The 13,078-nt window shown below is 37.5% G+C and overlaps 2 protein-coding genes across 4 annotated transcripts; both read left to right on the top strand.

Annotated features, from left to right (window-relative positions):
• Nucleotides 1-2,391: 2,391 nt before the first annotated feature.
• LOC102232698 (skin secretory protein xP2-like) lies at nt 2,392-5,686 on the top strand. Of its 2 annotated transcripts, none has more exons than XM_023333253.1 (4): nt 2,392-2,555; nt 3,173-3,251; nt 3,563-4,338; nt 5,196-5,686. In XM_023333253.1, the coding sequence occupies exons 1-4, from the start codon at nt 2,489-2,491 to the stop codon at nt 5,306-5,308; spliced, it is 1,035 nt and encodes a 344-aa protein (XP_023189021.1). In that variant the 5' UTR covers nt 2,392-2,488; the 3' UTR covers nt 5,309-5,686. The 2 variants fall into 2 exon arrangements, with proteins under 2 accessions (XP_023189021.1, XP_005797703.1); XM_005797646.2 differs by having other exon boundaries at nt 2,393-2,555; nt 3,173-3,263.
• Nucleotides 5,687-7,818: 2,132 nt separating this feature from the next.
• Nucleotides 7,819-13,076, top strand: trmo (tRNA methyltransferase O). 2 transcript variants are annotated; one of them, XM_023334547.1, is made up of 6 exons: nt 7,819-8,010; nt 8,736-8,875; nt 9,751-9,925; nt 10,777-10,934; nt 11,514-12,044; nt 12,719-13,076. In XM_023334547.1, the coding sequence occupies exons 1-6, from the start codon at nt 7,922-7,924 to the stop codon at nt 12,961-12,963; spliced, it is 1,338 nt and encodes a 445-aa protein (XP_023190315.1). In that variant the 5' UTR covers nt 7,819-7,921; the 3' UTR covers nt 12,964-13,076. The 2 variants fall into 2 exon arrangements, with proteins under 2 accessions (XP_023190315.1, XP_014331668.1); XM_014476182.2 differs by having other exon boundaries at nt 11,514-12,056.
• The last annotated feature ends 2 nt before the right edge of the window (nt 13,077-13,078 follow it).

Below are 13,078 nucleotides of genomic sequence, written 5' to 3'. Positions count from 1 at the left end.
GTCACCCTTGTGCTTTTATGACTGACCTAATTCAACAGAGATCCAGTCAAATGGTGCTATTGGTGTCACAATGAGGGCAATGGAGATCACCGTCTCTATTAATTGTGATATAAAGACATCTATATCTGGAAGATCCATTCTCTGGTTCAGTTATTACAGCTAGAAACTAGAAATCAGGCCTGAAATCTGAGTGTAGTGATGGACTCAGGCCTGAACCTTCAGTCACATGAAGACAGTTAAAAAGTCAGGCTTCTATCACCTGAAGAACATTTCCAGGATTGCAGGACTATTCTCCCAGCAAGATTTAAAGAAACTCATCAAAGTTTTTATCTTTAGTCTCATTGATTACTGCAACAGTGTCTTCACAAGTCTGCCTAAAACAACAATCAGACAAATTAAATATCTTATACAAATAAACCTGACTGACTGATTCATTAATCAGTATTTCTGGCTGCCATTCCAGCATGAAAATTAAAGAACATTCCAATATTCTATCATATTCAACACTAAACATGTCACTTAAATACATTACAAACAGTTTGAGCCTAATACTGATTCTTGTGGTATCCCAGAACTTACATTTAATAATAATGACATATGATTACTTATTTATACAACAGTTGATGGTTTTAACTTTTTAACCAGTTTAAAACTGTGTTATGATTAATGTTAAGCTTTCTTTAAATCAAAGAAAACTGATTTTTTTTCTAAATGCACAGTAATTGTTGTTTTCATGTCTTGTGGCCAAAGTCTCCAGTAACGCAGAAAAAGTTGCTAGATTTGTCAGTTTTTTTATAAAAGTCACCAGAGGAGTCTGAAAAAGTTGCTAAATATGGTGATAAAGAGGCTAAGTTGGCAGCAGCGCTTTCCCTGGTCCTGACCACACCCCCACACTCAACCACGCCCCTCTATGTCATGTGACCCCGCCCACTTTGGTGGAATTTTTCACATTTTGTCTGGGGCGAGTTACGCTTTCACATGGGGGTTAGTTACACTTTAAAAAGCAGCATGACACACACCACACTATAAAAAATAAAAAGAAAACCTGGAAATGTTTGACTTTTGAAACTTAGCAATTTAAAAAAAACATTCTAGGAAATTCCTGAGATTAATCTCAAAATTTCTTAGTTTTTTTGGTGGAAATTTAGTCATTTTCTTATAACTATAATTACTTTAATACAAAACTGATGAGTTAGAAAGCAGTTTTTAAGGCGTGAACCAACTTGAGATACATTGTTTTGGACTCCCAAGTGACCACAAATTAAATTAAATTAAATTAAATTAAATTAAATTAAATTAAATTAAATTAAATTAAATTAAATTAAATTAAATTAAATTAAATTAAATTAAATTAAATTAAATTAAATTTGTTTTATTTAGTTTCAGTTTATTTATTCATTTAGTTTCTATATTATTTACTATAATTATTTTATTGTTTTTTTAACTTTAAAAATATTTCAAATTAGAATTCAGCCTTTCAGGAGCAGAAAAAGGCTCCTATTAATAAGTTTGTGAACAAAAACAAGAAATTTGACTGTTTTGTGGCTTTTCTATAAAAAGAAAACAACAAAGTCCACAAGTCTTCTAGAACCATTTTTGACAGATGAGACCAAAACATGGTCAAATAAAATGAAGCTGGGTCAACCACACCTGCATGTATTGGCTGACAAAGACAGGAATCCAGTTGACACAATGGCCCAGTCAAAGCCCAGATCTTAACCTGATTGAAATAAGGCGCTGTGAATTTAAGAAAACCACTTTACAAAAAAAAAAGTGTCCATACTCCTCCACCGACTGATAATGTCAAACAGAAAACTGCTGTTCCTCTTGAATCGAGGGGTGTACTTATTTACCTAAACATTCCCTAAACAGCTGAGACGTTCAGGGTCATTTAATCTGTTCGTTTGGTTTTATTTTCTCCTCTGAGTGGCTCGAACACACACATGGGGACTCAATATGCTGAGAGCAGATTGAGAACACTCCCAACTGAGCGCGCTCCTTCTGCGCGATAAGGAGGGGATGAACCCTGAAGGGTGGGATCTCTCATCTCACTTTGTTTGGTTCTGGCTAAAACACCTGCAGGGAGGCTTTATGGGGAGCTGTTCTGATTATGCATGATTTTGGAGAAACTTTTTGAGGAGAAATGTGAACAAAATTCAAACTTTATAACCGACTAATTCAGCAGGTTGCATGCAAGCGTTTTCACCGTTCACACACTGACCGCCTCCCTCCCCTTTCCAAACACACAACTTTCTCTTGCTTTACAGTTTTTTTCTCCCTCTGACAGCTCAGTGCCAACTCCTCCAGCTTTACAAACACGATAAGGCCCAAGCTGCAAGAACTCTCCCAGCTCTGAGTAATGGTTAACCAGATAATTCATCTGGAGGAGGAGGGGTGGGGGGCAATAGACAACACAGTTTTTTTTCTGTTCTCTGCTCTGTTTGCTTGCGCGCCTTTACAGTTGAATTCATTCATATCTGCAGCCAGAATGGAGGAGACGTCGCAACAGGAGAATTTACAAGAAGTGGAGAATAAAAACCAACTTGAGGAGGAAGGTATTAGTTCTGCTTCTTTTTTTATTTATTTATTTGCATTTGATCTGACAGAGTCATAACAAGCTGGAGATGCAGTTTATGTCTTTGGGGATTTATTTTAAAGTCAAGGATTGTTCACACATTGCAAAAATATACAATTTTACAAAGTATTTTTGCTCTAGTTTCTAGTACAAATATCTTAGTAGACTAGAAGCAAGACAAAGCTAACTGAAAAATAACTTTTCAGCTTATTTTAAGTAAACAATATCATAATATTGATGAAAAATTATGAGTTCCACCGGCAGATAATTTCACTTATAGCAAGACATGTTTCCCATATTATAAGTGAAATAATTGGCCAATGAAACTACTATTTTCCATCAATATTAAGGAATTATTAAAGCAAACTCCTATTTAAATTTTTTTTGTCTTATTTCCAGTGTACTAAGATATTTGCTTTAGAAACTAGATGCAAAATACTAGGTAAGATTTTTGCAGTGTAAGAGTGATCAGTGTGCAGCCAGAGAGGAATAATCCTACAACAGAAACCAGGTCTTTCTGGTACTATATGTGTAATAACTGCAGATTAGTCCATATTTAAGGTTATGGTAATGTTTTTTGTTATAAATTTGTTTCAGGCGGGATCCGGCGGCGACTGAGAGACAGGGAGCTTCTCAGGAAGAGAAAAGCCGAAGCAGAAGAGAAGGAAACTAACCAGTGGGTTTTTGGGTAAATTTCTTTGAAGACAAACCCTGTCAGCAAAAATACAAGTATAAATGCTTATGCAGAATATTTAAGGTCAAAGTAGACGTTAAAGTTTCTTTACAGTGCATGGCGGTAACACTATCAGCTCTAGCTGCTTATCTCTCGTCTCGTTTATGTTGAATATGGAGCAAGAGGAAAGCAAAGGTTGCTCTGGTGGGTCTATGACGCCCCAGATCACAGCCAGGGACTTTGTACTATTAGCTTAGCAAATGCATCACACCGCCCTGTGTCAGCTAGCTTAACAATTAGCTGGACTCTTTCAGGGTGGAGAGCCAGAGGAAAAGGTCAAGAGGCGAGAACAAGAGTGGGACCAAGAGGAGAGGGAGGCCTCGGAAGACCGACCCTGTCCTGCATTTCCCAGTGATTCAGGATGAGACTGCAGAGGCCAACTCGGGTCAAATACTGACCTCTCAGACTGGCGTCCCAGCTGTGGAGTCACAACAAGCTCCAGATGTAGATGCACCTGCTCCTGTGCCAGTCCGAAACTCTCTTTTTGAGAAGCTAGAGGTAGATTTTGCTCCAGTTCCTGCCCAGTATTCAGCTCCAGATGTGCAGGTTCCAATACAAAATCCCTATGCTGCTTCAGTCCCAGTACAAGCTCAATACGCAGCTCCAGAACCAGTACAAGATCCCCATGCTGTGTCAGTCCCAATACAAGCTTCCTATTCTGCTCCAGTCCCAGTAAAACCTCAATATTCTGTCCCGGTCCCAGTAAAAGCTCCCTATGCCGCTCCAGAACCAATACAAGTTCCCTATGCTGCTTCAGTCCCAGTAAAAGCCTCCTACATGGTACCAATCCCAGTTCAACCTCCTGATGATGACCCAATTGAAGTTCAAACCTCCGATGATGTCCCAGTTCAATTTCCAGATGCTTCTCCAGTCCGAGCTCCATCCCAGGACATTCCAGCTCCTCCCCAGGTGGAGGCGCTCTACCCAGAGTCTCCAGACAGTGAGACCCCAGACCAGGTTCTGATAGAAGACTTGGGCCCGGATGATGAAGAGGACGTCTCTCCTTCAGAAAACGACAGAGCAGATGAAGGTAGGAATGTTCTGATGATGCTCTCATTGAAGCTGCAGTATGTAACTTTTATTAAAAATATATATATTTTTGTTATTTATACCATATTGTGACAAAATGGTATGAGACAGATAATCTGTGAAAAACTCGAACTCCTCTGCTTTCTCACAGTGCTAATTAGAAACAACCAATCAGAGCCAGGAGGCGGGTCTTAGCGCTGTCAATCACCTTCTTTTGTTATCTGCTAAGCTGCAGTTAGCATAGCCTGTTGTGAATGCTAAGGTTAAATAACTTACCCACTGATGACGGCTGATAAATGCTTTTTCTGTAACTGTAAGTTGTTTCCCCACCATTAGCACATTCAGCAACTAGTAAATGAGATTGATTGACAGCACTAAGACCCTCCCCCTGGCTCTCATTGGTTGTTTTTGGCCGGGAGCGGTACATTTCTTCAGTAATAGTAGCACAAGGAGGAGCTGGATCTTTTCACAGATTATCTATCTCCTATTATGCCAACATTTTGGCAGTTTTAATAAATTTGTAAAATAAAAAAACATAAATTTTTAAAAATAAAAGTTACGTACTGCAGCTTTTATTAAATTTTTTTAACTTCATTTTTTATATTTTTTCAGTTTTTAAAGAATACACACAATAAATTCCCGGACCCCAACTAATAAAAGTTCAGAGCATATAGTCGGATAAAGACAAAATAAATAATAATAAAAAGTGAAACCCAGTGTGAGACGTTCAAATAAACAATTGTTGCCAAGTTCAGGCAGAGTTTCCATTTTTTCCCCGCAATTCTTATCAGTAACAAAATGTCAGTTTAACCAGCTTTAGCCGTTTTTTTAACCGTTTTATCTGTGTGACTCTTCCAGGTTTAGATGAAACTCCACTGATGAACACGGTCGACCAAAACAAAATATACTCAGTCCCAACGCTGTCCAGCCCTCCTCTGCCTCAGGAATACCTGCCAGGGAATCAGATATAAACTTTCCCCATCAAATGTTGCTTCAGTCCAGATCTAGAAAACCCACATCCCTTTTTTTTCTTGTTTAAGGTCACACTGTGTGTCTGAAGTTTATTTTGGTAAGTGTGTTTTTCTTATTGCAGAGAGACAATTGTTATTGCTTATGTGAAAAAAAAATGCTTGAATGCAAACCATACCTGCATTGGTTATTTATTCTGAAATGTGCTTCACTGCAAACTAATACAAATTTGTCTTTTATTTTTTTGTACTTCGCATTGAGTAAAGAGCAAAATTTTACTTTCATTAATGAAAGAATAACTTGTAATTGTATGTGTAATAGTGGATTGTCTTTCATTTAATTTTGTAAAAAAGATTAAATAAAATTCCCTGCTTACATCATGAAAAGCTGGTCCTTATTATCATCTGAGACAGAAAATCATGTAAATATTGATGAATTATATTTTTATTTTCAGGTTCATCAAGTTAAAGTGAAATTAAAAAATTAGAACTTACACTTTTTTGCTCACTAACTTGACAGGAAAGAGTGTGGAGAGTCAAAGTAAACGACCCATTGTCCGCTCCACTACCTGAGTCACACAGTTACACAATAATTACAAATTTAAATCTAGAACAGAACAAAACTTTTAAAAAATTGGTACTTGAAGAGAAAAATAAGGGTTTTCTGGGGCATCTTTGTTTCTGTTGTTGTACATAATGAGGTAGAGGGTTTGGTAATAAATAACACAAAGATCTAATGAATGACCTGCAGTGGGTAATCTCTAAACGACAGCTCACACCTTTCTGGCTGTTGTGATGTAAAAAAAAATCACGGTTATAAATCTTTTTAAAACGTTTTCCACCATTAGAGTCACATAGAGACACATAGACTCCTTGACTTAGAATATAATGCAGAATGAGGTTTGCATGTCAAAATAAAAGTATTTTGAAAATAGCAACCATTAAACAGGTGTAAAACATATTCTTATTAAGTCATTAAGCTCATATTTCTGTATTATTTTTGTTGTTGTGATGTAATATTTTAATCTTAAATGTTGTGTTTTCATCAGCTGTAAACAGAACATTGTCATAATTAGCCTGAAAAAAGTTTGAAAACACCGACCCATGTGTAATTAATCTATATAACATGCTGCAGATATGGTTATATAACCATATTCTGGTTATATAAATGTGCTGACCCTTTGGACTAACACTTTATTCTGTTATTATAGTGAATCTGATTACCCTGAAACCTGAACATACGCTTCAGCTGTCCTGGTAGCATTTACTGGACATCTGCATCCTTTATCTAAAGTCATTGTTTGCAGAGAGATTACTGAAGGATCTCAATAAAGGTATCAGTCAGAAAGAGAAAACACACAAATCACTGTATTATAGATACATACTATTGCACCGTGAATACAGTTACTAGGAATAGACTTATAATATGTTACAAAAACAGACATTTTCTACAAAACTGACAAAAATTAGATGAGACAAACTGCTTGGGAAGGTTTCCAAAAACTGCTTTTAGAGAATGTCTTCTGGACTGATGAAACAGCAATGCATGGTGATGGCAGCAGCATGCTGTGGGATTACTACTTCATATAGAACTTTTGGTGGTTGACGTACATTCAGTATACAATATATATCTATGCTTATTCTCTGAACAGTGTGAGCGATTGAAACAAATCATTTGTTTGTGTACAGAATGTTTTTAGTCAGAAGCTTCTTCAAATTCGCTGTAATACAGACTGCTACAGGAGAGCTTTCCTGCCAACAGCTATCACCATCTACAAGAAACCTTTGAAGAACTTGAATATATATGAGTTACAACAACATTTAATTTTCCTTTTGGATCAATGAAGTATTTTGAATTTGAATGATCTTGGTCAATTAAGTTGAATCTGATTCCAGTCAGGTTTGACCAATAAAATGCAGATTTGATTTTTTTTTTTTTGTATCTCGTGAGTGCAGTTAAATTAACAAGATAATTGGTTCACCAGAAGAAAATATAAGTCTTGAAATAGCCTAGCCAAAGTTCATAAATAGATCTGATATAGCTGTGGAAGACTGAACCTGTTGTGTTAGGGTTAAAGGCCATATGTCATCCTCCGCCCCTCTAACATGTGGGGTGCCACAGAGCTCAGTTCTAACCCTCCTTCTTTTTTGCTTTTATATTTGCGTCTACTGAAGTAATTATAATGACTCCTTTTATAACATCAAGCTTCCAAGGCCAATTTTTTTTTATCTTTTCACCTGCCTTTCTGCTGCCACCTGCTGTTAGAAGCGTGAATGTGTAAACAACCTAAATCCACTCAATTATTTTCTACCATGGCCGCAAAATGTTAGTTAATGATAATAAAGCGGTTATTATTCTGTTTCACGCTCTGTACATGCTCAACTGGGCGCTTTAACGCCTCGTGTAAGCTGTTTGTTTTTCACTGTAAATAGTCTTTGTTGGCCAACAATAAAATCCAACACGTGCTTTCTCCACGCCGACGTCGAGCTGCGTCCTCCGTCATGACGTCCGGACGACGGTTTGCTCATATGGGGTTTTGCTACTACCGTTATTAGCTACAGGTTAACCTGGTAAAACCTGTTTTCTCTCGTTGTTTCCTCTTCGTTTCGGCAAAAATGAGTCCGCTGTGTGAACACTGCGGGGAGAACATGAAGAAGATACATCAACAAGTTTCTGTTATGCGGAAAGAAATAAAAAATCTGAGGTATGTTTAACGTTAAAAAGACCAAGCTGAAGTTAGCATCCGATTGGGCTGCTGGTTAAAGGGCTGTTTCACTAAATCTGAACTTTATTTGATTTGACATAGTTACTAAATGATAGTGGGCAAAAAAAAAAAAAAAAAACTCAGGCTGATCTTACCTGAATTGGATTATTTCAGGGTAAATTATTCCTAAAAATGAGCCTTGTGGAATTGATTTTCTTTAGTTTATTTCACTGCATTGTTTTATTGATAATTTGGTTCATCATGAACTGCATTTTAAATAATTTCTGTCAGTTGCATAGCAATTTATTCCATGTTTGACTAGATTAACTATTGGCATTTTCAAGCCTCCCCTCTTCTAAGGTGGTAAAAATGCCATCTTTTTATGTTTTCAATAATAATAATAATAACAATATATGTAATTTGTATAGCACTTTTCAAAACACTCAAAAAGAACACTAAGTACTTCATGCAAAATTATAAAAGGTGAAAATTCAAATATATAGCATGTTAAAAAAATAGGTCACAGGTTGAGGCAAAATGTATTTTTAGTAATGTCTATTCAAATCTGAAGTATTTTAGATTTTGAACTAAGGTATTCCATTTTTTTTAAAAGTAGTGAAATAGCCCTTTAACCAGAATGTGAAGGTGGGAGGTAAGATGTCTCCTGTTTTGTATTCCTCTGTCTCAATTAATAACCTTTTTTTCTTCCATCTTTTCCTAAACAGACAGACGTTGGACGGGGCTGTCAGAGCGCATCGCAAACATCTGATGTCGATTCAGGCTGCTGTGTCAAAGGCTGACTTTTCTGGCCACAGTAAAAAAGATTGCACATCTTCGTTATCAGCGCCAGGTGCATTAGAACAAGGTGGATATACTATTTATATTTAATACACATAAACTGCACAACATGGTGTCATAATCAGCTGTTAGGACTGAAAACAAAATGAACTGCCATTGACAGAACTTCAAAATGCCTAAAAAACTTTGATCAAAATAACTTTTACTTTTGCACTAATTAGATGAACGTTTCTAAGATTAAATTAAATCACTTCAGTCATTTTTACAGCTAAAGTTGTCAAACGGTCAAAATTAAGATGTGTAACCTTGACAACAGTGGGTTATTTTTAAAACAAACCATCTCTTCTATCCACCATAACTGGAAAAGATCATATCCCTGACTCCAAAGTCTCCCTGCCCGGCTTTCTGACCATACAGGCAGACAGAAATTTAAAGAGGAACAGCAAAAGCAAATGAGGTGGATTAGCCAACAACTGATGATGTCATCCAAGACATGTTACTGTGGATTATGTTCTCTGCTGCCTGAAAATCCAGCTGTTAGCATGTCATGACTGCTGTACAGTCTTCAGTCAGGGGTCTTTTCAGACTCGTTGCAAGACTGACTGCTACTGGAGATCCTTCCTGCCACAGCATCGCCTTCCACAAAAAGTCTTTTAAGTTACTTGGATGATATAAGTTACACTGTCTAATTCCTCTTTGAGAAAAATAAAGTATTATTTAATTGAACTGAAAATGATGACGCCCAACCAAAACTCCCACATGATTATTAAAATGATGAGAATCCAGGAAAATTTCAGTGTCTTAAGAACTAACCTGGTCTTCATACAATCCAAACCTTCCACTGAGTTAGGTTAGATGTAAACAAAAAAACATGTGCTCCGTTTACCTCTCCTGTTTCAATTAAACTGCCTGCTTTTAAAATATTTTAACCACACTTTGCAGGAAACATCCAGACTGTGCCGATCGGTTACATCAGCTCCTGTTTTTCCGTGAAGAACGGGACGCCCAGGCAGCCGACTATCTGCGGCCCGTCACGGGCTCAGCTGCGAATCCAGCAGAGCGTTTTCAACAACCCTGAGCATGCGCTGGTGGGCCTCGGGCAGTACTCGCACGTCTGGTACGTCACGCATATACTGCACATATCTCCAGGATTCCTTTAACCTGTCAAGCTTAGAAAAGCCTCGAGTGGATTTTGTCCTGCTCATCATCTCCTGGCCTACTGATAAACACTTGTTTTATTTTTTTATTTCATAAACTACAGGAAAGAACTGCTAATTCTAACAAAATTAAATCTAAATATCCAATATAGGTTCAAAGTGATTGACATTTTCTTATGGAGTCCCCCAAGGCCGAATGCTTGACCTCTTATTCTTTTGTTGTTGTGCTTTGGAAATAAATGAATGAAACTGATTCTAGGAGATTCGTATCATAGTTTATTCAGGAAAATTCAAAGTTGTTGTTAGTTTGAGATGCAAAATTAGCATCAGTAGGAGGAAAACGCTATAAGGTTCTCCATCTGCCCCAGGGTTGGTCCAGACACTCGATACTAAAACTAGTGACATGATGGGCTTTTCAGCTCAGTTTCTTTGTTCTCCTCAATAAACTGAATGAAAATAAACATTATCGCAGATGAAGTCCAAATTAGGATGTCTGCACAACCTTTAAAAAGCCTTAAATTCATGTATATAAAATTAAGGCCTTAAATTGTTTTAAGTTTATTGAAAAAAACAAAACAACAACTTTGCCCTTAAATGTCTTAATCACAGGTCTTAAATTTTGTTGTGGTGGGACTATTTAATCTGGTACATTCTGTTAAGTGTTTCTTTTTTCTCTTGGAACACAACATACCATTAACTGGCTGCTAATATCAGTAACTTATTATGTTTTTGCTACTTTTTCTACTATTTTTGAAACTTGGAAGTGGATGCTTCATTCTGTATCTCTGTTGATAACATTCAATCTTTACAGGATTATTTTCCTTTTCCATAAAAACGGACATCAGAGTTACAAAGCCAAAGTGAAACCCCCCAGGCTGAACGGTCAGAGAGTCGGAGTTTACTCGACACGAAGTCCACACCGACCAAACTCCCTTGGACTGACACTGGCCAAGCTGGATAAAATTCAAGGTATGAAGCCATTTTGCATCAGATGGATGTAGACATGTTGCAGTGGGACTTAACTGGGAGTGAAAAATCCCACCCCTCTGCTCCCTGCTGGAGGGCAAAAAGCTGTTCGCTGGCAATGACTAGCAGTAGTTTTAGCTGTTATGTTGTCAACATAATGCACTAAATAATTAATGTACACATGATGTATAAAAGAAAAAGGGACACACTGCTTTGCTACAGATTGTCATCAATAGATCAACTAGATTCAGTATTTTTAGATACTGAATCTAGTTGACCTTTAATACTAAAAATACAGGTCAGGAAAAAGCTTTAAATGAAAAAAAAATGGAGAGAGAGAGAAAGGGAAGTAATAAGTCAGTTTGCTAGCTTGACTTTGTCCTGGTCAAGGTTTCACTTTGACCAGTTTTGTTTTTCTGTCGTGGCAGCGCAGTTATGGATGGCATGTAAAAGAATCGACTTTTTGCCTTCTAGCGTTGTATGTGAAATTTCCGCATGTAAACAATAACATGCAATGGGTTTATAGTTCGTGGAGTGTGCGGCGTTTTGAGGAAATCCTAAAATATTTTATTTGTTTTCTAGGTGACACGCTGCATCTCTCAGATATTGATATGATTGCCGGCACTCCCGTCCTGGACATTAAACCGTACATCCCAGAATACGACTCTCTCAACACGAGGACGCGGCTGGAATCAAACCCAGATCTACAGACTGTGTCTGAAGAGAAGGAGGTGAACATCTCAAGCTTTCATCTAGAAGACAAAACAGATGAGATTCTTCACCTGAGACAGAAATCGGAAACAGGTGTTTGTTTAACGCCGCCACAGACTCAGTTTTTTCTACCCAAAGAAGCTGTTAGTTTGCTGAAAGAAGTGGAGTCTTATGTAAACGAAGCAGATCTGACACCACCTGACTGTGAGGACAAAAACAAAGTGTTAGACTGTGGAAAAGCCGAACCAGCAGCAGAAATTGTGGACCGCCCCAGTTATGGCAGTGATTCCAGTACAACCATCGCCGACTGGATCAGAGAGCCTCCGGTTTCCAGTCTGGATGTGCGCTTCACCCCTGACGCTCAGAAACAACTGGAGGCGTTCCTTCCTGCACATTCATCTAGTAAGACAACTGGTAAAAGTTGATGTCCTCCACAAGAGGGCGCTGTTGTTTCTAATTTGTTTAAAAACAGAAATCTCCAAACTTTTTGTTACATGGGCCAAAATTGTCAAGTAAAAAGTATTCACAAGCAAAAGATAAAATAAAAAACTAAATTAAATCTAGCAAAGAAAGTTGTCAAATTTTTTAATTAGAGATGTTATTTATGATAGATTCAAAATGTAAAAAGGATTTTGCTGTATTAAAAGAAAGGCTTCTATTTTTTCATGCTTCTTCAGGCTCATTCGAACAAATTTATTCTTAGTTGTAAGAAAGAGATTCAGGTCATTTTCTTTCAAAACGCTTGCTGTATTTAGCCAATTTTAATCAGTTAATTAAAGCTAATTTGGATGCAGCAAAGGTGGATTTTCAGTAAAAGTCCCTCGATAAACACGGTTCTACTTACTATTAGAACCTGGTTATAAAAAGACAAATACTTTGAGTTATGCTTTACATTTTCCATTGCAAGAAAAGCATATTAGCAATAATTTTACCATGATTTAAAAAACGTGTAATAAACAAATTTGTATAATTTTTGAACTGCAGTTGAGTGCCACAAAATATCAGTCTAAGGGACACAAATGGCCCAAAGGCTGCAGTTTGGACCCCCTGTTTTAAAACCATGTCTCTCTTAACAGAACCGTCTGAGTGCGACAGACCCAGGTTTAGGTTTCTGCGCAGTCCGGAGGAGGCCGGCGCCGCCATCAGGGCTGTGCTGTCAGCAGACCCCAGGTCAGTTTACAGGAGAACCCGATGCAGAGACAGACTCTTCTTCTTCTCTCTGGACACGGCGGACATCACCTGCTGGTTTGGACAGGGGTTCGCTGAGGTTCTGGAGGTCCGACCTGTGGGACCACCTGGACCTGAAGATCCGTGTCAGTAAAACAATAAACTGCCTGTTAAATTCTCCTCACTGCAGTGTCTATGTGAAGACAAAATGATTAATTTTATTTTATTTTTTTCTCATGTTAGATGAATAATAAATGGCTTGAAAGATG

This window comes from Xiphophorus maculatus, chromosome 5 (genome assembly GCF_002775205.1).
Source record: "Xiphophorus maculatus strain JP 163 A chromosome 5, X_maculatus-5.0-male, whole genome shotgun sequence".
Classification (NCBI taxonomy): Eukaryota; Metazoa; Chordata; class Actinopteri; order Cyprinodontiformes; family Poeciliidae; genus Xiphophorus; species Xiphophorus maculatus.
The sequence above is the reverse complement of the archived record's forward strand: the minus strand, read 5'-3'. Positions and strand labels throughout refer to the sequence as shown.